General features: G+C 43.7%; 1 protein-coding gene across 3 annotated transcripts in view; it reads left to right on the top strand.

Annotated features, from left to right (window-relative positions):
- The window catches only part of LOC126481085 (uncharacterized), a 258,316-nt gene that overhangs the window by 81,266 nt on the left and 149,602 nt on the right, over positions 1-27,448 (top strand). For all 3 annotated transcript variants that reach the window (XM_050104586.1, XM_050104584.1, XM_050104585.1), the window contains exons 3-4: positions 4,395-4,567; positions 21,060-21,187. In XM_050104586.1, the coding sequence (XP_049960543.1) occupies positions 4,395-4,567; positions 21,060-21,187 (301 nt within the window). The remainder of the gene's footprint in view (positions 1-4,394; positions 4,568-21,059; positions 21,188-27,448) is intronic.

Raw genomic sequence — 27,448 nt, 5'->3', positions numbered from 1 at the left:
GTGAGGGCGATAGGACGGCCATAGACGGTGAGATAGAAATCAAGGAGGCGGAAGGAAGGGGTGGTTTTGCCTACAATGATCGCCTGGGTTTTGGAGGGATTGACCTTGAGCAACCACTGGTTGCACCAAGCGGTGAACCGGTCAAGATGGGATTGGAGAAGGCGTTGGGAGCGTTGCAGGGTGGGGGCAAGGGCGAGGAAGGCGGTGTCATCGGCAAACTGGAGGAGGTGGACGGGGGGCGACGGCGGCGGCATGTCCGCCGTGTACAAAAGGTACAGAATGGGGGAGAGGACGGAGCCTTGGGGCACACCGGCGGAGGGGAAAAAGGTGTAGGAATCGGTGTTATGGATGGTGACATAGGAAGGACGGCGGGAGAGAAAGGAACCGATCAGACGGACGTAGTTAATGGGAAGGGCAAAGGTTTGGAGCTTGAAGAGGAGACTGGAATGCCAGACGCGGTCATAAGCGCGTTCGAGGTCAAGTGAGAGGAAGTTGGCGGAGCGACGGGAATTAAGCTGTTCGGAAAGGAGATGAGTGAGGTGAAGGAGAAGATCGTCGGAAGAGAAGGATGGCCGAAAGCCACACTGGGTGACGGGAAGGAGGCGGTGCTGGCGGAGATGCTGGTGGATGCGGCGGGTGAGGATAGATTCTAGGACCTTGCTGAAGACCGAGGTAAGGCTGATGGGACGGTAGGAGGAGACGGCGGACGGCGGTTTGCCAGGTTTAAGGAACATGAGGATACGGGAGGTTTTCCACAGGTCGGGGTAGTAACCGGTGGACAGGACTACATTGTAGAGCCTGGCCAGGGTGGAGAGGAAAGAGACAGGAGCTTCACGAAGGTGACGGTAGGTGGCACGATCGTGACCAGGAGCGGTGTTGCGTTTTGTGCGGAGGGTAGCAATGAGATCCTGTGTAGTGATAGGGGCATTGAGTTCCGTGTGTGTAATGTTGTCCAAGTACTGGAAGCCAGGAGCGAGGGGAGGGGAAGAGGTGTCAGTTCGATCGCGGATATCCGGGAAGAGGGAGTAATCGAACTGTGGATCATCGGGAACAGAAAATACATCAGAGAGGTAGGAGGCAAAGTGATTGGCCTTACTAAGGGAGTCAGGGAAAGGGTGATCATCATGGAGAAGAGGATAATAGGGGGAGGGTTTAGTTCCGGTAAGGCGACGGAAGGCCGACCAGAACTTGGACGAGTTGATTGGTAGGGTTGCATTTAAACGGGTGCATGTCTGTCGCCAGTCCCGGTGTTTCTTAGCCGCGAGCAAATTACGAACGTGTCGCTGGAGTTGCCGGTGGCGTCGTAGTGTGTCCGGGTCACGCGTGCGGAGGAAGGCACGGTAGAGACGACGGGATTCACGGAGAAGGAGAACGGCCTGTGGGGGTAAGGTAGGACGGTGGTGGTGGATGGCGACAGTAGGAACGTGGGCCTCCACGGCCTCAGACAAGGTCCGCTGGAGAAAGGAGGCGGCATGGGTGACATCGTCAGGGTGGTGGTAGGTGAGAGGGTGGCTATCGACCTGGGTGGAAAGGGTATCCCGGTAGGCATTCCAGTCGGCTCGGGAATAGTCGTGGACATACTTAGGGGGAGGGTCAGTACGAGGGTCGGGGCGAGGGCGACGACCGTCTGAAACGGTGAGGAGGACAGGGAGATGGTCGCTACCAATAGGCTCCAGGACATCCACCGTTATGCGGGCAAGGAGGTTGGGGGAGGAGAGCATAACATCAGGAGTGGAGTTGGATTCAGGACGGGTATGCCGGGGGATGGGGACGAGGTCACCTTGAAGGGTGGAGAGGAACCGATGCCATCGCCGTAACTGGGCAGCGGAACGACTATGGATGTTGAGGTCGGCGGCGATCACGTAGGAGGAAAAGGTACGATCGACGTGGGAGAGGAAGTCGAAGGGAATAGGAGCGTTGGGGCGGACATAGATGGTGGCGCAGGTAACGGTAAGGCCGGGGAAGAAGAGACTAAGGATCAGGTGTTCGGTGGGGTCGGGATGGAGAGGTTGGAGCCTAACGGGGATCTGGCGGTGGTGACCAATGGCAACTCCGCCACGCGCAATCGGGAGGGGTTTATCGCAGCGGTGGAGGAGATAGGGTGATTTGTGGATAGAGTGGTGGGGTTGGAGGAAGGTTTCATTGAGGAGAAAGGCATCCACGCAGTGGGTGGCAAGGGTGTGCAGGAAGAGGTTCTTGTTGGCAGAGAGGGAGAGGATATTGTTGAAAAGGATACGTTGCTGTCACGCCATGACAGGGATTTAGACGAGGGTGTCAAGACGGGAGAAGGTGAAATGGGCCTGATTGTTGGAGTAGGTGGCGTACATCTTGAGTTGGAATATGGAACGGGCGGCGAGGGAGATCTGCTGGAGGGTGTGGGGGCGCTGAAAGGGATGAACATTTTGGAGGACGATGGTGAGGAACCTGATGATGTCCTCAGCGGGGGGGGGGGGGGGGAGGGGGACAAAGGGAATTGCCAGGAGGGGTGGGGGCGTCCAGGGGACGGACAGGGACGGTGAGTTCAGGAGTGGTCGGAGGTGGTCGGGCTTTACACTTTTGGGAGTAGGTGGGATGGGGGAGGTTGCAGGTATTGCAGGAGGGAGGGGATTGAAGCTTAGGGCACTGCCAGAGGAAGTGTGCTTGCCTACAATGCGGGCAGGTGGGGGCCTCGCGGCACTCAGCTGTTGGGTGTGCATTATAGCGCAGACACCTCTGGCAGCGCAGGGATTGAGGAGGGGAACGGGAGGGGTCCTAGTCACTCCACGCCTCTGTTGTTTATAGTGTGTTCATAAGTTCTCCTAGTATTGAGTATGTCACACATTTACTTTGTTTTCATACGTTTTACGCATGACTCTAGTAGGTTCTTGTTCCTTCTTTATTGATTTCATTGACTGCACTACTCAGATAATGTAAATCATCCACTTTTATGGTATTTTATCATTCTCTGCTTGCAACGAAGTACCGCAGGGTAGGAGGAGCCCTCTGCCGGTCACGTGCCTCCAACCATTTCCCGCCTGTGCGGAATTCTAGAGTTAGCGCTAACAGGGGGCGCTGATTATATGCAGCACTATATTTCCTTTCATTTATGACTCCTTTAGCGATTTGTTTTATGTTGTTTATATTACCCGGTGCAATATCAACGGTGTTTAATATTTATGTTATTGCCTAGAATATTGGCCCTAGAGCACATGTCAACCACTGTTTTTAACTCTTCGTCTTTTTAACAATATTACTTTTGTCGTGTTCTTTTTATTGCTTTTTACTACTGTAACAATTTTACACTTTATAAGCTTATTACAGATTTTAACTATGGTATCCCCCCTATTATTTTCGCTGTTTCAATTAATTATTGAAAAACAGTGTATGCTGACATTAGCGACATCTGGTCAACTTACTACACAAACATCTGGTAGCTACTCCATGGCAGCTAGTTTCAAACAGTAGTTTTACTGACAACATGACTTGTGCATGTGATGTGATTTGTATGTATTTGACGATGCTGGTGCTGATTCCGCATTTAATAGTTGACTATCTACTATGGGTCCAGTGCATTAGGACTTTGATTTTATGAGACAGGTATGCCTCTTTACATTTAAAGGGCACAAATGTAAATTTTGTCAGCACTACTTTTCAATATGCTCTATGTACACTTCTTAAGCTGTATGCAGTTTGCGAGTGTATTTATATTCGTCCCATTTTTGCTGCAGATCTGATGATGGTCATTAAAGATCGAAACCGGTAATCCGTTAAACAGGAAAAAAATTGTGACCATAGACGGAAATTAAAGGAAACTTATTCAATATACGGGTCACTGTGTTTTTCGCGACGATGTCGCCGCTTGTGAATGTATATCTTTGTGTGTAACACAAACCGAGTATTATAAGGTATCTAGATTTCTGGTATATGAAAAAGTTCTTTGAGGTACTTATATAAACAGAGGTGTCCTTGCGTTGGTATGTTAATGATCGATTCGTTTTATCATAGTGAAGTCAATTACGGTTGATATTCTGATCATGGACTGTTATATGTCGTTCCGTAGACATTTGAAGAGTAGTGGTTTTCAGTTTATCCTGTGGAAAGTTGAATTGCATATCCATCTAAGGTACAGCTCTCTCATAAGTACTTCCTCATGTTTAGGTTGTTCAACTTGACAACTCATTTCTCTTATCTTGCGTACACATTGTTCGTTTGTTTTGTTGACATAGTCTTCCTGTGAAGATGGTCGCTACGACAGAAACCGGCAGAGGATAAAGAAAAAATCTGATAAATTTGTACATCTGATGGCAAACATGTATTTGTTCCAATTCTGACAGCTGTAGCGAGTCACCTCGTCAAAATGTTTGTTTTAGATTAACATTTGCCACAGCAAGTGACTCTCCATTTTATTTTGAAAGGTTGGACGATACGGATTGGAACGAAGAAACACTAGCAACGGATCACCTGAGACGCCCTGTTCTCTCGCAGTTACTGCGCGCTCTTCGCCAAATCATGAAAGCTGTAAGTGCCAGGAGAGGATGTGCCGACCAGCACGACTGGAATTTTCGTCAGCAGCACCTGAACAAAAGTGGTGAGTATCGCATTTGTATGTTCCTTTGGTTGCAGGTTTTCTCGGCGAATTCCTGTGATGAAGTCTTCTCGAGTTGTGAGCCAAGTTGTGCCGTTGTCTTGATGCAGCTTTCGATGAGTTTCCTATTGGTCGCTTCAGTTGAGCATGGCGAGTGAGAAAATTGCCCAAATGTTGCGACAACATGACGGCAGGTCTCGCCTGATAACTCGAGAATGTTTGAGCAAGTCTGTTAATGTCACATAAAGTGTGATGTGCTCGTTAATGTATACTGTCAAGAAAATCTCACCTGTGATAATGAACAATGGACATGTAGGTGACTGGGGGTTGTGTCGAAGCTGACGACTCTCTCCTAATCAAAGAATAGAAGAAACAATAACTTAGAACTAACTAATAAGCACACGAGAGGAAAAGAGCAATGTCTACTGCTAAAGCACGTATTATGTTTCATAATCAACACTAATCTTGAGGACAAACTTCTATTGATGTCAGTTCAGGACATCAGACAAAATATTAGTGACCTCCGAGTAGCGATCCCCCCAATACCGCAGTACAGTACACTGCCCGTACCACTGATGAAGGCCTACGTTCGACGGCGCAGGGAGTTGACAGGTTTGTCCAGAACGACCGTCTCCAGCTGGAGTCACTCGCTACATCCCACGGAGCTTCCAAATTTCTGCGATGTTGACTGCTAGGTTTCACATGCCTGTCCCAGACATCTTCTGTGAGAATATGATCGGATGATTTAGCGGGCTAGTCGAGATGCGATAGCGTGCCTAAGTAGTCGTCCAACCAGTAACGTATCAATACAGCCCTGTGGACACAACTGTTGTGTTAAAAAGCAGGAGTGTGCACGCCATACACTATACATGAAGGTATGGTAGATATCAGGAATTAAAGTTATTGCGTGATGTGAATTTATGTAGACTGCATGTGGACAAAACTTCTACGCAAAGCTCCGAAACGTCACTGTGGAAATGGCGAAAGTGCAGAAAGCTGCTGCCATTTTCTTACAAAATTGCCAGCCGTGGTGGCCGAGCGGTTCTAGGCGCTACAGTCTGGAACCGTGCGACCGCTACGGTCGCAGGTTCGAATCCTGCCTCGGGCATGGATGTTTGTGGTGTTTATAAGTTAGTTAGGTTTAAGTAGTTCTAGGTTCTAGGGGACTGATGACCTCAGATGTTAAGTCCCATAGTGCTCAGAGCCATTCTTACGAAATTGATAGAGCTTTCAGGCCATGTAGTGCCCTGACACACTCATGCCTTGAGGTTATATGGTTCACTACACAACATTAACCCCAGAAGAACAGGGAACATGAAAATTAAGAATAAACCCCTTATTCTTAGAGACAGTTTAATATGGATTACAAAGCACACTGGGGTTTGGCAAATTTAGTTTATTTATTTGCCAACAGAGAACTCGGCTTTGTTTGGTTATTTGTTTTTCCAGGCTTCTATTAGTCCATCTTCTCCTCCCTGTCTCTCTGCCCATCTCTTTCCACCCATTCTCTCTGCCCACCTTTACATCTCCCCCTCTCTGTGCATCTCCTCCCTCTTCTGTCTGTCTATCACTTCCTCTCCCTTCTCTCTGGCCATCTCCCTCTCACCCCTCAATCTGTTCATCTCTTCCACCATCTTTCTCTGTCCACCTCCTTATCCTCCCTCCTCCTATTCACCTCCTCCATCTCTCAGCTCAGCTATGCCCATCGGCATGTATAGCCTCTGGAACCCATTCTGACGCTATCCACACAACACACCAGTCATTAAGTCAGCCTAGATGTCAAGCATTACCAGTCCTTTTCGTTCTCACCCCTAGTGGAGCGAGGTGTTTCATACCCCGCAGTATTTGTTTCCAGACCACAGAATTATGTGTACCAAGTTAGGCTGAAATCAATCCAGTGGCTTAGGAAGAGATATGGAACACACACACACATACATCTATTTTATGTATGTAGGATGGTCAGAAACAGTTTGAAAATTTTGAAAGGGTGTTTCAGAGGCGGTTGTTCTGAGAAATAATTATTAAGAGAAAATTCGATGCGTTGCGCCGTTTTTCAGCTAATTAGCATTGAAGTTAGCCAATCAGGTCGTCTCACGTGCAAATTCAAGCAGTCTCACAGAGGCTTTCGTTTCCTCCGACCGAAAAAACGTAGCTTTTGCTCGCTTATGTTTAGTTTCTCACTTCCAAAGAACTATAGTGTTGTCTCTGTTATATAGGGTGTTACAAAAAGCTACGACCAAACTTTCAGGAATCATTCCTGACACACAAATAAAGAAAAGATGTTATGTGGACATGTGTCCGGAAACGCTTAATTTCCGTGTTAGAGCTCATTTTAGTTTCGTCAGTATGTACTGTACTTCTTCGATTCACCGCCATTTGGCCCAATTGAAGGAAGGTAATGTTGACTTCGGTGCTTGTGTTGACATGCGTCTCATTGCTCTACAGTACTAGCATCAAGCACATCAGTACGTAGCATCAAGAGAATAGTGTTCATCACCAACGTGGTTTTGCAGTCAGTGCAATGTTTACAAATGCGGAGTTGGCAGATGCCCATTTGATGTATGGATTAGCACGGGGCAATAGCCGTGGCACGGTACGTTTATATCGAGACAGATTTCCAGAACGAAGGTGTCCCGACAGGAAGACGTTCGAAGCAATTGATCGGCGTGTTAGGGAGCACGGAACATTCCAGCCTATGACTCGCGACTGGGGAAGACCTAGAACGACGAGGACACCTGCAATGGACGAGGCAATTCTTCGTGCAGTTGACGATAACCCTAATGTCAGCGTCAGAGAAGTTGCTGCTGTACAAGGTAACGTTGAACACGTCACTGTATGGAGAGTGCTACGGGAGAACCAGTTGTTTCCGTACCATGTACAGCGTGTGCAGGCACTATCAGCAGCTGATTGGCCTCCACGGGTACACTTCTGCGAATGGTTCATCCAACAATGTGTCAATCCTCATTTCAGTGCAAATGTTCTCTTTACGGATGAGGCTTCATTCCAACGTGATCAAATTGTAAATTTTCACAATCAACATGTGTGGGCTGACGAGAATCCACACGCAATTGTGCAATCAGTCATCAACACAGATTTTCTGTGACCGTTTGGGCAGGCATTGTTGGTGATGTCTTGATTGGGCCCCATGTTCTTCCACCTACGCTCAATGGAGCACGTTATCATGATTTCATACTGGATACTCTACCTGTGCTGCTAGAACATGTGCCTTTACAAGTACGACACAACATGTGGTTCATGCACGATGGTGCTCCTGCACATTTCAGTCGAAGTGTTCGTACGCTTCTCAACAACAGATATGGTGACCGATGGATTGGTAGAGGCGTACCAATTCCATGGCCTCCACGCTCTCCTGGCTTCAACTTTCTTGACTTTCATTTATGGGGGCATTTGAAAGCTCTTGTCTACGCAGCCCCGGCACCAAATGTAGAGACTCTTCGTGCTCGTATTGTGGACGGCTGTGATACAATACGCCATTCTCCAGGGCTGCATCAGCGCATCAGGGATTCCATGCGACGGAGGGTGGATGCATGTATCCTCGCTAACGGGGGACATTTTGAACATTTCCTGTAACAAAGTGTTTAAGTCACGCTGGTACGTTCTGTTGCTGTGTGTTTCCATTCCATGATTAATGTGATTTCAAGAGAAGTAATAAAATGAGCTCTAACATGGAAAGTAAGCTTTTCCGGACACATGTCCACATAACATATTTTCTTTCTTTGTGTGTGAGGAATGTTTCCTGAAAGCTTGGCCGTACCTTCTGTAACACCCTGTATAGTCTGTCACAATTTTTCTTTGGGAATGCTTGCGAAAAGCGGGACATCACGGTTTGAGTCCCAGCCTGGAACAAATTTTCATTTGTTCTGAAATATTCTACAAGTGATACTGAAACACAATCGCAATTTGCGAGGTCATGCTTACGAAAGAGGCGCATTTTACCTGGTAATGAGAACTGAACAAGTGGTAACTCATGGACTCAAAAGATGTATATGCATTACCGCACTTTATCGTGCGCATATGCCAGAATTAGCGCACGCAACAACTTTATTGGCTAACTTCAATGCTGTAAAACTCGCAAATGGTGCAAAGTATCGAACTTCTTCCTTAAGAATTATTTCGATACATCCTTCCCTGCAAAACTCTTACAAGATTTTCAGGCTGTTTCAGACCACCCATTTATAGATTTATGTATGTATTTCAGCTTGCACATTTACGGTATTGATGCTCGTGTTGACTGGCACTGCTTCTGATGACTGCTGCTTGCACTGCTTCTCATGACATTGTTGCTTGCAAGTCATTAATGTTATCTGAGACTGTGCGGTCACGTTCTGGTACAGAAAGTGCATCTGTTGCTGTTGGCAAACGACTGTGCACTCGATGTAGACATTGTTATAAATTACGTTAAGGTGACAGGCTGTATAAGTAACCACACAGTCGCTCGCTTGGCGTTAAGGCGTGTTTATAGACGGCATCCTACTACGTAAAATCAGCTTTATGATGTAGAAACTGACTACAATTGTCACATCGTAACCACACTCAAATCTAAATCCGAAAGAAAGAAACTGACTAAAATTTTGCAAGTTGTAACCACACTGAAACCCAAATCCGAAAGCTGGGTCGTTAATGATAGACAACATTTCGCCCTGAAGCATTTTCATTAAGAACACCAATATCGAGTCAGAACGGAACTGATCCCCCTTGGTGGAGAGCACAGCTATTTACACAAACTTTGAACATTCCGGAAAGCTAGTATCTGTGCAACCATCGAACATTTCAGATGTAGAAACATTACAAAAATAAGATAGTTCAAGAACTTTCCAGAAATGATAAATACGTCATATTGGGCCCAGCGACTGGCAACATGCCAGCTAGTGTTGCTAGCATTACATTACATTAATACTTGTTCCAAAGATAATGAACACGACACTTTGTAGTGATGTGGAACATGTCAGTTTAACGTAAGTCTTCATCACACACGTTTTTATTTTTTACTATTTTTGTTTTGTTTTATTTTATTTTTACAGTTATTCCTTTATATCTAGAAATTCGTCTATTGAGTAGAAGGGGTTGCCGTTCAGAAACTCTTTTAATTTGGTTTTTAAATATTGGCTGGCTAACTGTCAGTCTTTTAATGCTATTTGACAAATGACCAAAGATATTTGTGGCAGCATACTTCAACCTCTTTTATGTCGAAGTTGGATTTAACAGAGAACAGTGAAGATTATACATCCTTCTAGTGTTGTAGCTATGCACTTCCCTATTACGTTTGAATTAGGATGGATTATTAATAAGAAATTTCATTAGTGAATATACGTCTTGCGAAGGTACTTCGAACATCGTCAGTTCCTTAAGTAAATGTCTACAAGGTGATCCTGGGCGCGCTCCGGCTATTATTATGATTATATGCTTTTGTATAATGAATACTTTTTCTCTTAATGATGAATTACTCCAAAATATGATGCCATATGAAAGAAGTGAATGAATCACCAAAATTAGCAATAACCCTAATAGCATAAGTAGTTAAACCTAACTGTTCCAGCAGATCGTGGATGTGTTTTTTTCCAATTCAACTTCTCATAAATGTATACGCCCAGAGATTTTGAATATTCTGCCTTAGCAACAGATTCCTGTAGAGAGTTTATATTTATCAATGGTGTTAGGCCATTTACTGTAGAGAATTATGTACACTGTGTTTTCCCAAAAATTAGTGAGAGTCCATTTGTAGCATTGGCCCCTCTATGGAGAAAGAGCAACATGCTGTTTCAGATCTTCACATTGGAACCGACTAGTGCACCTTGGCTCTAGATCTTGTCAGTGGTCTTCTGAAAGGCAATAATGATGGATTCTCACATCCTGGTCGAGCTGTTACATTCTCTTCACTATGATGAGCATCAAAGGTAACTCTTACTATGGAAGCTTCACGTTCGTCGTCTTGGTTTTCGGTTTCCTTGAACATCCCATCGTCGATCTGCGTCTCTGACCTGTAGTACGTCTTCATGCGGAGGACATGGACTATGTTACAAACGCGTAAAAATCCATACATAGTCTCCTGGACTGTATTTCATTAGGTGACACATGGCATTATACCACCACCGGCATTCTTGTCAGCGTTCGGTGTCCGTATGCAAGCCAGCTCACCAGCTTCCTCGCTCGTGCAGTGAGGTGTCTCACGCAGTCGCCCAACGTATCTGACTGAACAGTGTACCCACTGTCGCCTTGGCCTTGCGACTGTGGAGCAGTAAGAACAGTGTGAAACTTGCAGAGTCTCGCTTCACTTTGTTGAATTCGAATGTCGCCACATCAGCATAAATTAAGAACATATCTGCCAACATCTTATTAAAGCATTCGCGGGAGCGTCTCTCTGTGGATGATAGGCAGTTGTCATCCTGTGGGTGATGTCACAACATGAAACTACTTCTGATACTAGCCTCGACTAGATATCTTTTTACGATCAGAAATCATCACACAGGATTGTCTGTGCTTTAGAATGACGTCTTCTACGAGAAATTTTGCAATTTCCAGAGCTTCGGCATTTGACACAGCTTGCATGCAGGGTACAGACTATTATCCATCGATTCCCATTTGTCGACCTCCAGTTTGGTGTAATGGCGCTGCTGCAGTAGCGATTGGTACCAGATATACTGGACGCAATTGTAGCATGTACAGCCGTGGACAAAACGAGGGAGACCCCTCGCCTTTTCGTTATGCTGATCCGCACAGCCTTAAAGTCTGCTACACAGCATAACAGGCAATGTGACGAAGTGCTACCAACATACTATGCACAGGCGTGAAATTGAAAAACTATCAGAACTTTGTCAGACTGTTTTCAATCATGTGTGAGACTATATTAACGCTGATTAGTGTTTTAATCATAACACAAGATTCATAACGAAATTCAGTTAAAAATCGTTCATTGCCACACTTCAGTCATTTCAGTTATTGACAGAGCGGAAAAAGTAGGCAGTAACAAGTATGAAATTCTTCCGTGATCAAACAATCTGAGTTGCTGGCGAATACTGTGTATCCTCACTAGACAGTATATATTATCATTATACATGAGGTGAATAGGGTTTCGGCGGGTGCGGTGGTAGAACGGTTCTAGGGGCCTCAGTCACGAACCACGCGGCTGTTTCAGTAGCAGGTTGAAATCCTACATCGGGCACAGGTGTGTGTGATGTCTTTAGGTTCGGTAGGTTTAAGTAGTTCTAGGTCTAGGGGACTGATGACCTAAGCAGTTTGGTTGCATAGTTCTTAGAGCCATATTTTGACCTTTCGCGTAAGTATTCTTTACATAAACGGCCGTATATTTAGATTGTGTTGACATAGAAGCTCACTTTTTTACACTACCAAGGGACCGGATACCGCAGGAAGTGCGATACATTTCCGCTTATTATGTCTACCCGTACCCGAGATAAACAGATTTTAAAGGTTGGGTGTACAGATAGACGGTCAAGAAAGTGAGACTAGTAGGGTTTAATTTTTACCGATGTAGGTGACGAAATCCTAACAACGAAAATAGCTACTGCGACAGTTACTGAAGATGAGCGCCGCATAAATAATTCCTCCTACTCTTTAATCGAAATGCTCTAGTTGCAGTCGATACATGAGCATATTAATCGAAGCTGCGCTTTCGATCCAAATCACGTTTACAGGAATGCAAATAAAATCCATTTGCCTATACACATGGTAATTCAGATCCCAGTATTAATGCCACCGCGTTTTAGAAGTACGAGCATTCTCATTGCTAGCTAGCTTAAAAACACTTCGGCTAATGAACCTTTTTTGGCTGTGGCGAGTCTAATGGAGAATTCGAAACATTGTAGAATACGTTTTATTATTTCCTGGGGTGGTGCAGATTTATCGTACTAAATTTACTCGCTAATAACAGTATTATGTTATTTCGAATGATTGTCACATAAGTAGTGTCATAAAGGTAGAAAATTCATGTTTTTCAGTCCAGAAAGCTCTATGCAACAGAAACTGCAGATCATTTTGCCATTTTATTGCAAAATTACCGGCTTATTCATGTCTGGGGTAATAACAGAGGGCTGTTTGCCTGGGTTGTTCGCTAGCATAGTGAAAGGTGTTTGCTGCTGCAAGGGAGGTCTGGTTTGTTTTATGTTCTAATCTCGATGGAGGCAGATAGACTATCAGTAAAGCTATTTTAAGAAATTCTCGCGCCCCCAATACGTTTTATTGCTACCGTTATTCTGTACTGGCGCCCTGTGGATGTCAATATGAAACTCTTGTAGAATTTCATACTTGTTACTGCCTACTTTTGCCGCTTCTGTCAATAACTGAAATGACTTAAGTGTGGCAATGAACGATTTTTAACTGAATTTCGTTATGAATCTTCACGCATTGCTAAATTTGCACACTTTCATGGTAGGTCAGCAATGGTAATCCGATATGACTGGTCTGAACGTTGACACAGACCGTTTCGCGGCCGAATGCGCATAACATTTTGCTAATTCGTAACGATCTGGGGTACTTTGTCTTACTAAATCAGTTATGTTATATCGATAAGCTGAAATTCATTTTAATTAGTACAGTTCATACTAATTAGCGTTTCTTCTTTCATTTATATCTTATATTTACGTGTTGTGATTAACAGACTAATCAGCGTTAATATAGTCTTACACATGATTGAAAACAGTCTGACAAAGTTCTGATGGTTTTTCAATTTCACGCCTGTGCATAGTATGTTGGTAGCACTTCGTCACCTTGCCTGTTATGCTGTGTAGCAGACTTTAAAGCTGTGCGGATCAGCATGACGAAAAGGCGAGGGGTCTCGCTCGTTTTGTCCACGACTGTACTTTCATTGCTGACATTCCTTACAGTGGTTCATATAGTGTCTAATGGATCTGCAGAGACGTAGCCAGTTACAGGTCCGTCTAGTTTGGTCCACAGTCTTCATGACTCCCAGGTAACCAGATGTTGAAATGTTGTGACATGACTTCAGGATCGCTGGCAGCAAATGAGCTAGGATGATGAGCAACCATTTCTCCCTCATTGGGTCATAGTTACTCTTATGCCGCACCAACGCCAATCAGTCACACAAAAACCACACTCCTCCTTCATATACCAATCCGTACGAACTTCATTACACAAACTATCGTCATCCACACTATTTACTTCAGCCCTCTCTAAATTTTCTGTTACTTTTTCTACACCTTTCGCTGGTTCACTACCCACAGCATGCACAACTTTACTATTTTTCCCCCTCCAAATTATCGACACTTGCAGCTTCAGCAAAATTACACATCAATTCACTGTAAACACTTCATCTTCCTGAAATAATACATGATGCCTAAGCCATCATCACCATAAATATCCATCTCAGCAACATTATCTACTGATACACCGTTTAAATCGCTACAAATTCACACCAGAAACCTTAATTTCCTCAGTCGACCAAATTAACTTTACGTGAACCATACAGAACTTTATCCTCCGCCAATACATTACACACATTGCTGCTACCTTGTTGTACAGTTTTGGGGCTTCCAGACTTCCTAGCTTCCGCTGTGATCGGACAAAAATCAGCACACACTACCATTTTACACACTTTTCATCCAGATTAACAACCGATCCTACTTGACATACATTCTCACATTCACACTCTGACAAACATTTGAAGATCCACACATTCATCAATAAGTTCCGTTTCGCCTTCATTCGTGACTAGAAACGCGCAAATTCCTTCCTCCGAACTATCAATGCCAGTAGCTTTTACATCACTACATAAATTATCATTACTCTGTTCCTTTATACAGAAATCATCTACCTCCTCCAATACATTTTTAACTTCAACTGCTGGTGAGACCAACGCTACGCCTCCCTTAGTAATATCGACGTTTTCCGCCGAAACACAGTCACCCTCACTCGCAGCTGGCGAAACCAAAGCTACGCCTCCTTCACTAACATCGACGCTTTTCGCTGACTCACAAACACTTGGTACTACAACACCTTCCTTACTGCAATTGCTGCTATTTGCTAATACCTCTTCAGAACTCTCCACACGATTTGTTTTCACTAAATTTATCTCCTATTTAACTTTTTTTTGAACCACTGAATCTTTCCATTCATCACCATTCACGCACTCATTCATTACACATTCGTAACTTACATCATACCCAGCTAATTTATTCCCATTACTTTTACTGAAATCTCTCACAAATCTATGCTTCCGCCGTTCGCGCCTGCTTTTATTGAAATAGCCACCTATATAGCCTTCCTCTTTAGCATACTCCATACTACATATTTGTTGCCTTTCTCCAAACCTGTCAACATTTCTACCATTACCATTATCTCCAGTCCTTTTCGTCACCTGTTTAGATCGCAATCCTCGGACCTGAGATGTGGCGAACATCAGTTTCCCGACCGGCTGTTACGCGACTGCACTTCGCGCGAATTTCTCCTATCAAATCTGCGTTCTTTACTCGGATACCGTTCAAGGAAGTTATCACTCCTGTCCGTTCTCCGACCATTCTGCTCATTCCAGTTACTATCTCCCTGAGAATTCCTTTGATTTCTCTCACGATTATTATTTTTGTGGTGATTATTTGGATTCCCATTTTGATAACTACCACCCGGTCTGCTCTGTGGTTTGAACTTCAAAGCCCTCTCTAATTTTTCCACAAATTCTAGAAATTCGTCCACGGAATCACATGGACTACAGACAAGATCCCACTGCAAATCTTCGGGTAATCGCCTTTTTAAGGTGGTGATTTTCGTTAAAACTCAAGCTTGCAAAAATCTCTCATTGTCCCATTACCGTATCTGTAACTCAGCCCCTTTAAGAATTCATTTTGCATCCGGGTCTGTTTAGCCTCGCTCCAAAATTTGTTCAAAAATCACTTTTCGAACTCTTCGCACTAACCGCATCTAACATTTGCCCAAGACTGTGGGTCTCCCTCCAAATGCCGTTTAACGTATTTTATTTTCGCTTCGTCCAACATGCGGCGAACAAAAGCGTCCCTACACGCAGCCATAAATTTACTGGGCGATATCTTCTGTCATCTGTGTAACATTTCACAGATCCGGTATTTGCCCAAGGGATATTTATAACCGCCGTGGCTTGTTGGGAGGCTAACGAATTTAAATCATTTTTTATCTGTCGCATTTGTTTTTTAAATTCATTTTCACTAGTGATACTGGACTCTATTTTATCTTGAATTTTGTCCACTTCTTTCTCCCCATCACCTACACGATTGGCAATGTCACCAATTGCTAAATTTACATTGCTTTTATGAGTATCTTGCGCTTTTATACAGTCGCCTACCTTGTTCCCAAGTTCTGTCTGTATCTTATCCATGTTTTCCCCAAGATCTATTTCCACTGATTCGATTGTAGATTTTACTATTACAACTTCGTCTATAATTTTCCCCATATGCACTCGAACTCATTTTAATTTATCATCAATTGCTTTTTCAAGGTTACCCATAATTTTTTCAACTTCCTTTTTCACAGTGGAACCTATTTCAGTTCGCATTGTACCCAAATCAGACCGAATTATATCCGTAACTGTTTGCAATGTGCCCATACCTGTTTGCAATGTACCTATATCTGTTCGGACTGCATTGATATTATATGCCATTCCCTGGATCATTTACATTAGCTGAGACATCATATTTCCCCCACATTCATTCCCCTTGCCAAAATTCCTACTAGGTACACTTTCGCTCTCTGATTTCGGACTAACCTGCTCACTTCCATTTTCAGAATTACACGTACTAGGTGACCGTTTTATAATTGCAAGATCTATAAGTGGAGCTAGAACTCCAGAAACAAGCACTATCTCTCTATTTGCGCAAGCACTTATCTGATCTGAGATGGTTCCCTCTGCCATGGTGATGCCGTCGGTTGTAGTGGAAGTATACATTGAAGACTGCTCTGGGGTACTCGAAGAAGCTGACCTGGTACTGCTGTTGAGCTGCGTCCGCCTCTGGAGAAGTCGCCTGACGTAATTGTAGCTGCCGCCGGTTACCGCCTGTTCCAACCGTCTCCGATACTGCTTTCCGTTAAATGCTCTAACCGCTACTGTTCCCTGCACTCAACTTATTTACACTCTGAGCCCCCACGCAAATTGCCTTTAAAGTGATAGATTAGGACCTCTATCGATAGCATGTGTTAATTGTGAAAATTGCTGCGTAATTTCACTATTTCCAGAGACCTACTTGCGGAAGAAAAACCCGATCTCACACTGTGTTTTCTACGAGGTTACTCTACAGAATTCTGTACTGGTTTTGCAAAGGTTTTTACACTTTGCATAGTACGATGAATAACAGACAGCAAAGACATTATCACTTTGCAGGGTCCAAATCCCAGACAAGCCCCCAATTGCGGGCATTCAAATAAACTACGCACCCTCTGATTCAATGGTGAAATATTAAAAGTTTTGGCTGGTTTCGTCGTCTAGGGACTGGGATACGCACTTGCCGCATTACAGGCCAAATCCTGCTGAGTCTTCAACATACGATAGGAATCCACACGTGAATCGAATGGTCGAAGGTTTCTATCACTTGCCAATCGCAAATTATGAATGCAACACGCAAATTTATAAATGAAAGATTGCAATTAAATAAAATCTGCAGGTACTATCTTAACGACTTTAAATGATGAGTACGATAGTAGAAGTACTTTTGAGAATGTGGTATATTTCTGCGAAACACTTTTTGTTGTCGACGGTACAGCAATTAAATAAAATATAAGTTGAATAACGGGGAAACAATAGATTCCTACTGCACGTAATTAGTTATGAAAGACAACATAGCTCGAGAGATATTCACTTCGAAACGCGTATTACGTCTTCACTGTCGAAGGCACGGAAATCTCACAAGTCCACAAGTCGGCACTCCGAAGTATTTCTGTCTGTCGCGACCACGCTCAAACCGCTCCACACTCTTTAAGCCTCTCTGCGACTCCGGGTCCGTCGCGCCGCCGTGTCCAGCACTTTCCGTCCTGCGCCACTCCCGTGTCGGGTGCCGTCCTCTCCAGAACTGCCCCCTGTTCCCAACTGTCTCACCATTTACGAGTGCTGTGATTGGCTAGAGCGCTCCCTCCAAGTCTGCAATCCAACGTACACTCACAAAAATATTTAAATAGACACGAAATACTGGATTTACATTTAAATAACTTGAAATTAAATAAATATTCCTACGGCTGGACCATAAACACGCTCTAATACACATTATTAGATACATCAACAAATCAAATAAATATATATCAAAGGGACAGAACAAAAGGTAGGCCAGTAGCCTAATGTCTCTGTGCTTTCTAAAACACAGTAAATAATTGACGAGTTTCTTCATGGATAGCATATATCGGATATTAACAAAGACATAGATGAATCAATATATTTATAAGCATGCTGCTACCGTTTTTTCGTGTAACTGTGGAGTACTTACGTCCTGATGCGCTCGATACTAATTGGCCACATTGACCTCCAATAAGTTATGTACTGTTCAAGTTACATGCCTGTAATTCATACCAATTTAGGTTTACACTAATAGCTTTCTAAAGACACGTAGATCGGAGAAATGGGATGAACCGTTTAGATTTTGGAAATTCGTTGCTGGGTGTTACTTGCGTAATTACTTTAAAGTAATAAATATACTGAAAATCTGATTACACCATCAGAATCGTCGTGCAAATAATGGTAATGAACATGTTTCTTTTTGAGGAATCATGATTCAACTGGCTACTATTAATTTCTACACGAACTGTGAAATGTCTGCTATAACGGTTTCAAAAAGTCCGCCATCTTTGACACTCCCAGCAGAGACTTCTCCTTCACCGACACAAAGGACTGTCCTCGTCACAGCGGCAACATGGAATTCCCAGCCGCACCACGCGTGGACCCCGGCCGGCGTTCGCCACCACGTGCTCCAGTCCAGCTATTGAGCGCCACCACGCGGCTGCTAGCGAGCCGCGGCTTTGAGCGTCCTGTGCGGCCGCCCCAACTCCGAACGTAGAATATGTCCAGGGCGCCACAGCTCATTACCTCACAATGTGACTACAAAAGTTGCCACAACTACACTTGAATTTACACTTCCTAGTGAGAGTGTGTCGCTAGACCACTGGCGGTACGTCTGTTCCTGCTTTTTCTTAAAGCGAAAATCTGGCTGCTGCGACCTGAATCCGCTGTTCGTTATACTGACTTAATGCACTTACTACTTCATCACAGGAGAGTGCGTCGGGAGACGACCTAAGGAAGAGGTTTTGCACTAAGCGAAACACAGGAGTTCTCGCGACAGACAGGAAATAATAAGATTTCACAGTACCTTGAATTCGAGGGTCTGGACAGTGGGCGTTGAACTGGATGAGATATTCGAGCCATTGCTCTTCTTTTTCATCCAAGTCCTGAAATGGTGGAATTTTGGTTGGTCGGTTGGGCAGTCGAAGCAGCTTGTGCAGCAAGCAACAATAGACAGCAATGTGGCGATTTGTTAGGTCTGAAACTGAAAAATCCGATTTAGTTCTAGAGAGCAGGAGCAGTCTATAGCTGAGGCGCAGGAACAAGGGGTGAAGGGGGTGGGGCAGCCATTCTAACGCTAACAAGTTACAGCAAAATATGAAAATACAAATAGAAATGCAATGTGCAAAGCACCTGAAAAGAGAAATAGGTTAGTTCTGCTGCTCCCCTCCTGTAAAACAGGCAACAAAAAGAACAAATTATGAAATAGAATCACTGTATCGACAGCTCCCCTGGAGCGACAGAGAACACATGAAAAGCAGACAAAACTTGTTGATCAGAGTCAGCGCCACTTGTTGTGTCTGAGCGCTCTTGTAATGTTTTGTGGTTGCTGCCTGGATGAGGAGAGGGTGGTATGACAGGTGGGTAGCCGGTTTCCTCTCATTACAACACGAAATGCAAGCGTGGTTAAAGTACACTTTATTATAGGAACCAGCCGTGCGCTGTGGCCGAGCGTTTCTAGGCACTTCAGTCCGCAACCGCGCAACTGCTGCGGTCGCAGGTTCTAATCCTGCCTCAGGCACGGATGTGTGTGATGTCCTTAGGTTAGTTAGGTTTAAGTAGTTCTAAGTCTTAGGGGACTCATGACCTCAGATGTTAAGTCCCATAGTGCTTAGAGCCATTTGAAACATTTGAACAGGAACCAACAGAGCACTTATATTCAATGATGTCCAATCTGAAGTTCTGCGGTTAACAGAAATCAATTATTTGACTTCTGTTAACCACAGAACTCCAGATTGGACATCATGAACTAATTCTGGAATCTTGTCTGTGTCCATATCACAACTACATACCGTGACTAACTGAGCCTTGCAAGGCTCGTGTTCATGCCGTTTATTGTTTGTCATCTCCTATTACTGCCGCCTCGTCTTCTTATACCATTTACTGGTGTCACCAACTGCCTGCCTTATCTGCCCGTGAGCGGCAGCAGCAGGGCGTATCGAAAAGTGCACTGTCTTACCATCTCTGGAGTGACCGAAAGTATTTCCGAGTCGTCGTGTGTATGGCAGTCAGTTGGAGACGGACCAGCAGTGCAGTCGGGATGCAGCAGCAGTGGATTCGGGGACGGAGCGCTGGGAGGCGTCGGCAGAAAGTGCTCGCCGACCGCTGGCGACACCCATCAACTCTCCGACGGAGGGAGATTGGAGCGGGACGACCGTTCGTTGGTCGTTCGGTCGGTTGTCTTATCGGCCAACGTATATTTGGTCCTTTCACCGTTTCCTTGCCTGGCGAGTCGGTCGGTTGGCTTGGAACAGCTAGGAAGTCACCGTCGCGCGGAGTCGGGCCACAGCCACTGCCGGCGGGCACACACGGTTGGAATGTGAGGTGCTGCTTGCGAGTGCTACGAAGTTCGTCACCCACCGATCTCGGACATGAGACTTGAGTCCTCACTTAACCTAGTATCAAGCCTCAGCTGTTTACATTTCTTCGTTTGATCCTGGTTCTCACTTTTGGGACATTCCCGTGAGCAACAACGTGTGTATTTCAAGTCGATTAAGATACCAGGCGTCTTCCTGTAGAGTTTAACTTAATTTATTCCCTGTTAATTTGACCAGCGGTATCTTCTGCCTCGTGGCCGTTGATGTTCCGGTTACCTGCCCTGGTCGGTGACGTAATTTTAGGCAGTGCATTTTCCTCGCCATGCTGTTGCTGTCCAGTACGTCGTGTAGTTCGACAGCTGTGGTGTTGTTGGTCGTTGTGGGCGCCAATATTCTGTGTGTCGTTGTATTGAATCTTGTGGCCGTTTTCCTGGTTCCGTGGAGAGGAACTGATCTTGTTCATTGGTCGGTCGGCTGGTGTATGAGTTTGGTAACGTTCCGCCAAGCTCTCCACGCTGTAACTCTTACCATTTCTGACAGTGTAGATTGAACTAATTTCAAAAAGTAAAATCTGCTTTCATAGGCTCTGTGAGCTGGTGGAGGCGGAAAGTGAATGTTGTACATCTGCAGAAATCTGTTCCACTCGATTCTCCACTAGTATGTTATTTGTCTTGTTGTGCAGAATTCGAGGCTGATTACTCGGTCTACCTGGAGCACCTGGCAAACTACACGCAGGACATTGCGCGCCTGATCTCACTTGGTGTGGCGCACACCTCACAAGTGTTCGTTCCCCTCGCATTCGAACACATGGTAAGTGTTGTTACACAGCGATCGTAATTACAGTATTTAATATGCAATAGTTGAATAAATTTTTGTGTGCTGATGTGTATGGCGTAAAGAAAAGTCTCATCCATCTTTCTCCACCGAGTTTTTGTAATTTACTGTAAACTCAGCTGCAACCGATGATGCAAGGAGCTCTCACGTTTTGTTTCAGTTAAACTGCCAGATAATTGTATACATTCTTGAAATAATCAGACTTACTGATGACAATCGCTGTGTTGATACCAAATTACTCAGCATACTGCTAAGAAGTACTCTACTTTTCAGAATGGAGACCGATATATTCTTTTAAAACTGATGGGTAAAGCTACAATACTTATCACAATTTATGGACGAAAGAAAGTGACACAGTAGATGCACACAGTAAAAACATATGTAAGTTCCCAGTTTCACAAATACAATGGATCTGGCCATAATAGGGTCCATGCACAGTCTGGAGTAAAAGCTAATGTATTATAATCGATGTTTTGAGCTGCAGGCGCATGTTTATAGCGGATCGGTGGTTACAGGGTGCCACCAGGTGATGTGAGACGCACTCTGGGGGCGTGGCTGCTTCCCAGAGCTTGCGGTGAAAGCTTGCACATGGCTGTGTCACTAGTGATGAGGTCTGTAAGCACTAGCCGATATCTGACACCTGTGATAGGTCCATGTTGCTACCAGAACCACTTACAGCATTCCTCCCTCCCCACCCATTCAACAAGGAGGCGGCACTTATGGGCGTAATTGGTCAAGCTTTTATCAGTCTCGCTTTTGCATGTGCAGACACTACTGCTGCTGCTGCTCTCCACAATTCTGTTAAATGTCGCCTTGGAGAGTGTAATGTGAAAGACACAAAGCAACAACCCTGGGGGAACACTGTTTAATAGACTGACTCAGGAGCTTGTGTATGCTGATGATATTGATTTGTTATCCAGGAGGAAACAGGACCTGGAAGAAAAGCTGGAAAAGGTAGGAAGATATGGTGCAGAGATGGGCTGACCATTAATCAGTCAATGACCAAATATATGTTAACATCTAGGAAAAGATATAGTGAAGGAGGAAGAAGCATAACTTTGAATGGAAAAGAATATGAACACTGTGAGAGCTTTAAATATCTTGGTTCCCTGAGAATAATGTTAAGAGACAGGAAATACATGCAAGGATTGCAGCTGGTAACTGGAGCTACTTTGCACTGGTTAAAGTGTTTAAAGCAAGGAGCCTCAGTAGGAATCTGAAGCTGATGGTGTATCGTACAGTAGTTAGACCTGTGGTATGAATGGTTTGGACACCTGGACTATGACACAAAACGATGAGGAGTTGTTGCTAAGATGGGAAAGGAAGATACTTGGGAAAATCTATGGGCCAGTGAATGATAGGAATTTTTGGAGAATCAGATATAATAAGGAGATCTGAGAGTTGTACAACAAACCAGATATTGTGACTGAAATAAAGAGTAATAGACTGTGTTGGTTGGGACATGTAGAAAGAATGGTGGAGAACAGCACAGTCAAAAAAGTTTTCAAAGGAAAACCCAGTGGATGTCGTAAGTATAAGGGGCAGACCAAGAACTAGATGGCTAGACAGCGTGCAAGAGGACTTGAGTAGAATGGGAGTGAGAAGATGGAGAGCCAAGGCAGTCAGCAGAGAAGAGTGGCCAGAGGTTGTCTGGTAGGCCAAAGCCCTACAAGGACTGTAGTACCAAGGAGTAATAGTAGTAGTAGTAGTAGTAGTATAGAAGTTCCATTGTTGTGCATGGATCAGAATAATAATAATAACAATAATAATAATAGTCATTTATCCTGAAATGTGTTAATTTGTTTCCAAACTTTGCAGACTTTTAACTTTCCACACAGTTGTCATAAATGTCTACAGACTTTTGGTTTTTAATCTCTAACCACAAGCACTGAATGTAGCAAATGTGAAAAAAATTAGGTGTTTCAATTGAAAATGTATCCTTTTTGTGTTGTTTGTATAGAATGAACCATTAATATGTGTATTCATCACATCCCTAACAGAATTCACCAAATATCCATTTCCAACCCATCTGATCTAAAATAGTCCTCTGGAAGTTAAATAAGTTGTGTCAACATTTGCTCTCATAGAAATTACCACTTTTGGAACAGTTGCTGATTTTATAGGTATTAATGAATTATTGGGAGGAGCTCTATGGTGATACACATATACCAGTAAATGCACAAGTGAATACATACAACAGGAGTATACTCTTCCTCTGATACATACATTGCAACTGGGGATTAAGAGTGTCTTCTACAGACCATAACTTTAGGGGGTGGCTACCAATTTATTACTTTTGCTTTGTTTTAAATTTATATGAGTTCAAAATTCTAATTTTTAAGTGTGCTGAAAGTTTATTGTAGCAATATAAATACTACCTTGGAATTTGAATGTGGGTGGGGGTGGGAAGTCTACGTGAATCACATAGTAGCTTGTCATGATTATGTATTTCACAGTTTATCTGAAATTTATTGTAACTAACAGACACAAACGTCACAAGTATTGCCACTTCCTCTCAAAGGGCTTTGTCGTGATATTCCAAGTGCCAAAAACGAGCAGCTTCTTAGTGTCAAACTAAAAGGTTTGTATGTTGTAGTACATATTAGTAAATTTACAGTTATTACGAGGGTCGGTCAAAAAGTAATGCCTCCCATTTTTTTTCTACTTAAAGAAATTAAGTTAAGTGAAAAATTTGAATTTGGCGCCATTCCTCAAACCTTCTTCTGCAATCCACTGCAGTAGTAACTTTCTGTGTCAACAGGTGGCAGCACAGCAGAAGTTTGTAAGATGGCCGACATCGATGTTCGTTTGAGACAGCGTTGTGTGATTGAATTCTTGAATGCAGAAGGTGAAACGCCCATACGCATTCATGAAAGACTGAAGAAGGTGTATGGTGTTGTGACAGTGGATGTCAGCACTGTTAGACGATGGGTTCGTCGTTGTAAGGAAGCTGAAGGGCAAACACCGTTGACTGACGAAAAGCGGAGCGGCAGGCCGGTGAGTGCAGTGACTCCACACAGTGACCGGGGACGAAACATGGGTGCATGTTTTTGAACCCGAATCAAAGAGGCAGTCAATGGAGTGGCGTCACACAAGCTCGCCGAGGAAGAAAAAATTCAAAACTGTGCGATCGGCAGGGAAAGTTATGGCAACAGTTTTCTGGGATACAGAGGGTGTGATTCTGGTTGATTTTTTGGAGCAGGGATGCACAATAAATTCTGTTCAATACGTCACAACCCTCAACAAACTTAAAGCACGTCTTCAGCGAGTTCGCCCAACAAAATCAATGGCAGATGTTCTTCTTTTGCATGACAATGCAAGACCACACACCAGTCGTCACACCTCTGACGAGATTGTCAAAATTGGATGGGAAGTTTTGCCTCATCCCCCATACAGCCCTGACCTGGCACCATCAGACTTCCATCTGTTCGGGCCACTAAAAGAAGCTCATCGTGGGATTCATTTTGAAGATGAGGAGGCCGTCAAAACATCCGTGCGTCAATGGCTTAGGAAGCAGAGCTGTGATTTTTACCGTGCTGGGATACATGCCCTTGTTCAAAGATGGACCAAAACTGTAGAGATGGGCGGAGATTACATTGAAAAATGACAAAATGATCCTCAATGTTGTGGTTTTCAACCTATGTAATTGCATTTAAATTTCCTGACAATTAAACGTAGAAAAAAAATAGGAGGCATTACTTTTTGACTGACCCTCGTAGAATATTTCAATAACATCCAAATGTTTAGTAATCTGGATTAATGGCTCCACCTCAAATCTCCAGCACAGTGGCTAATTTACAAGTATGTGAAATGAGCAAGGTGATAAACACAACAAATTCTATAATGACATACTTTTATTGACTCAGTGAAATTTTTGTAACTACTTAACACATTGGAATAAAGCAAATGTGTGAACAAGTTGTAGGTGACATACAATTGGATAGTTCAAATTTTCAGTTGACTTTGTTAGTGTGATATGCTCAACAGTAATGGTACAGTAAAATAGTTATTAATGATTTCATTCTGTTAACTCTGTTAGAGATGATTAAAAGATTTTCAGTGTTTACTACAGTGAAACAAACTGACTATTTCAAAGGGATAAACGCATGTTCCTACCTTCACCTAAAATTCAAATCTTTCTCAAATGTTTTGAAATAAGTTAAAACCCAGTTAAATGATTACTTTTGTTTGAGAATGCCGAATATCATTCTTGTTACACTCTCCAAAAATACATTAAGGCTTTTGTGGTTTTAGCAATGAATGGAATGTGTAACACGATCTGTTTCTCCTTTCGACTTTGAAAAATTTATCTTCACTGAATAATTCTAGGTCTTGTGATTTCACACATAAGTTATGTTCGGTTTGGAAAGAATCCACCCAGCACTTTTTAGAATCAGTTTCAAATGCACACGTACTTCAACGTTTCTGTTGCCGTTCCCCACGAAAATTTTGCTGATGGTGTTGTAAACTACTTTACATATAAATATAATTGTAAATAATTGTGAATGAAGGTTTTTAAAAAAACTACTTTAAGTAAAATCCTTATCGCGTAAGTAGGAACCACCAATAGGTCGACGAATGTTCGTTATCTTTACGGGAGTCATTATTTCGCTCAGATTCTGTGAGTTCGCTGTGGAAATGCGCTGCTTCAGAGGCCTGCGGTATTTGTACTCGATTCCTCAAAACTCACATTTAAAAGCACTCATTTCAGAACACTGTTGCAACGAAGAAGCATCAGCGGTAAAATAGTACTACAAAGACGAAGCAGATGCTGTAAAAGTCACAAAGGAGATGTGGAAAAAACGTAAATACTGCTGCAATGCAAACGTACACTACAAAGACGTCCAAGGAAATACATTAAAAGATACAAATACTGCAAAGAAACAAATACTGCAAAGCAGTAAAACAGTGCTCGCTACTATAATGTGCAAACAAACGCAGTAAACCAAATGGAAGACTATGCACTCTAGGGGAAGATCCCAAAGAATATATATAGGAGCTGCAGAGGGGATGAAAAGGTGGGACTTGTCCCTTACTGTGGAGGGGGGTGAATGGGCGTGACCTGTCGCCGGTGAGGTCCTGGCGCTGACGATTCCCGTGGCTGACGCGCAGCGCAGCCTGAGGCGGCGGACCCCCCTCGCCGAGCCTCCCACCGGCTGTCGCATTCCTGTGTGAATTCGAAAACCTGGGCTGTTTTAAGAGCCTCGTCTCGGGGAGAGTCCGAATGCCGCAAAGTCTGTGCACACACTTCCTTACCGTTTGAACACTGGAACAGCCTTCTCGAGTCGTGGGTCTGCATTCGATTTGTGACATATTCGATCTGAGCACGAAAAAGCATTACAAATTAAGACCCCGAATGTCAGTGATCCAGTGCTTGTACGATTCTGATTGAAATTTAAAATGCCGGTAAAATTCCAATCTAATTTGCGCCACTCGGGAATGACACCAGTAAACATATGACAATAGTTAAAAAAGTTCAGCAAAAGACAAACTATCAGGATTTATCGTGAGGAACAACTTATGGTGCAACACCAACACACTATGCGAAGACCCCGAAATAAAAAGATCATTTTCGATAAGAATCAGTTGCGTCGTACACTGTGAAATGATGGTTTAGGTGCGTTTCCAAATCTTCAGCGCCGTCCAGCAATCAGGGAAACGAGGGAAATGTCGATGGTGCCTAGTTTCTGGTAGCAACGGTGTTAATACTGCTGTGGTAAGCACAGTTGCTGCTGCTGGTGTTCCAGTAGTTGTTTTTGCTGTTTCTGCCGTTGTGGAAGTCACTGCTAACTAAATTCTGGGTCCATATTGCCTGATATGTCGACGCACTGACAGCTCAAATATACTCGTCGCCACTGTTGAAGTCTGCAGTTATAAACACAATGTATTTGGCGAAATACACCGACGCAGTACAATACAGTTAACACAAACACGTGCAAGTTTGGAAGAAGGACGCAAATGGAAGGAAGCCGACCGGAACAGATACCCTGCAATTCAGAGACGTCAATCACACAAATTTACCTACTTTCAACGTAATTATTTTATCGTGGAGTCATAACGTTATTAAAACTAAAGAACGCAATTCACAACTAGAGGAGTTTATCCAGATTCTACATAGGAACTTCTATCTAAAAGAGCCAAAAATATCTTTGGTCTTAAATGAGATCATTCACTCAGTAAATAAGGTCTCACACCATTCTTCTGGTAATACTAGAATGCATGCGATTTGAAGGGAAA

Source organism: Schistocerca serialis, chromosome 5 (assembly GCF_023864345.2).
Source record: "Schistocerca serialis cubense isolate TAMUIC-IGC-003099 chromosome 5, iqSchSeri2.2, whole genome shotgun sequence".
NCBI classification, from domain to species: Eukaryota; Metazoa; Arthropoda; class Insecta; order Orthoptera; family Acrididae; genus Schistocerca; species Schistocerca serialis.
The sequence above is the reverse complement of the archived record's forward strand: the minus strand, read 5'-3'. Positions and strand labels throughout refer to the sequence as shown.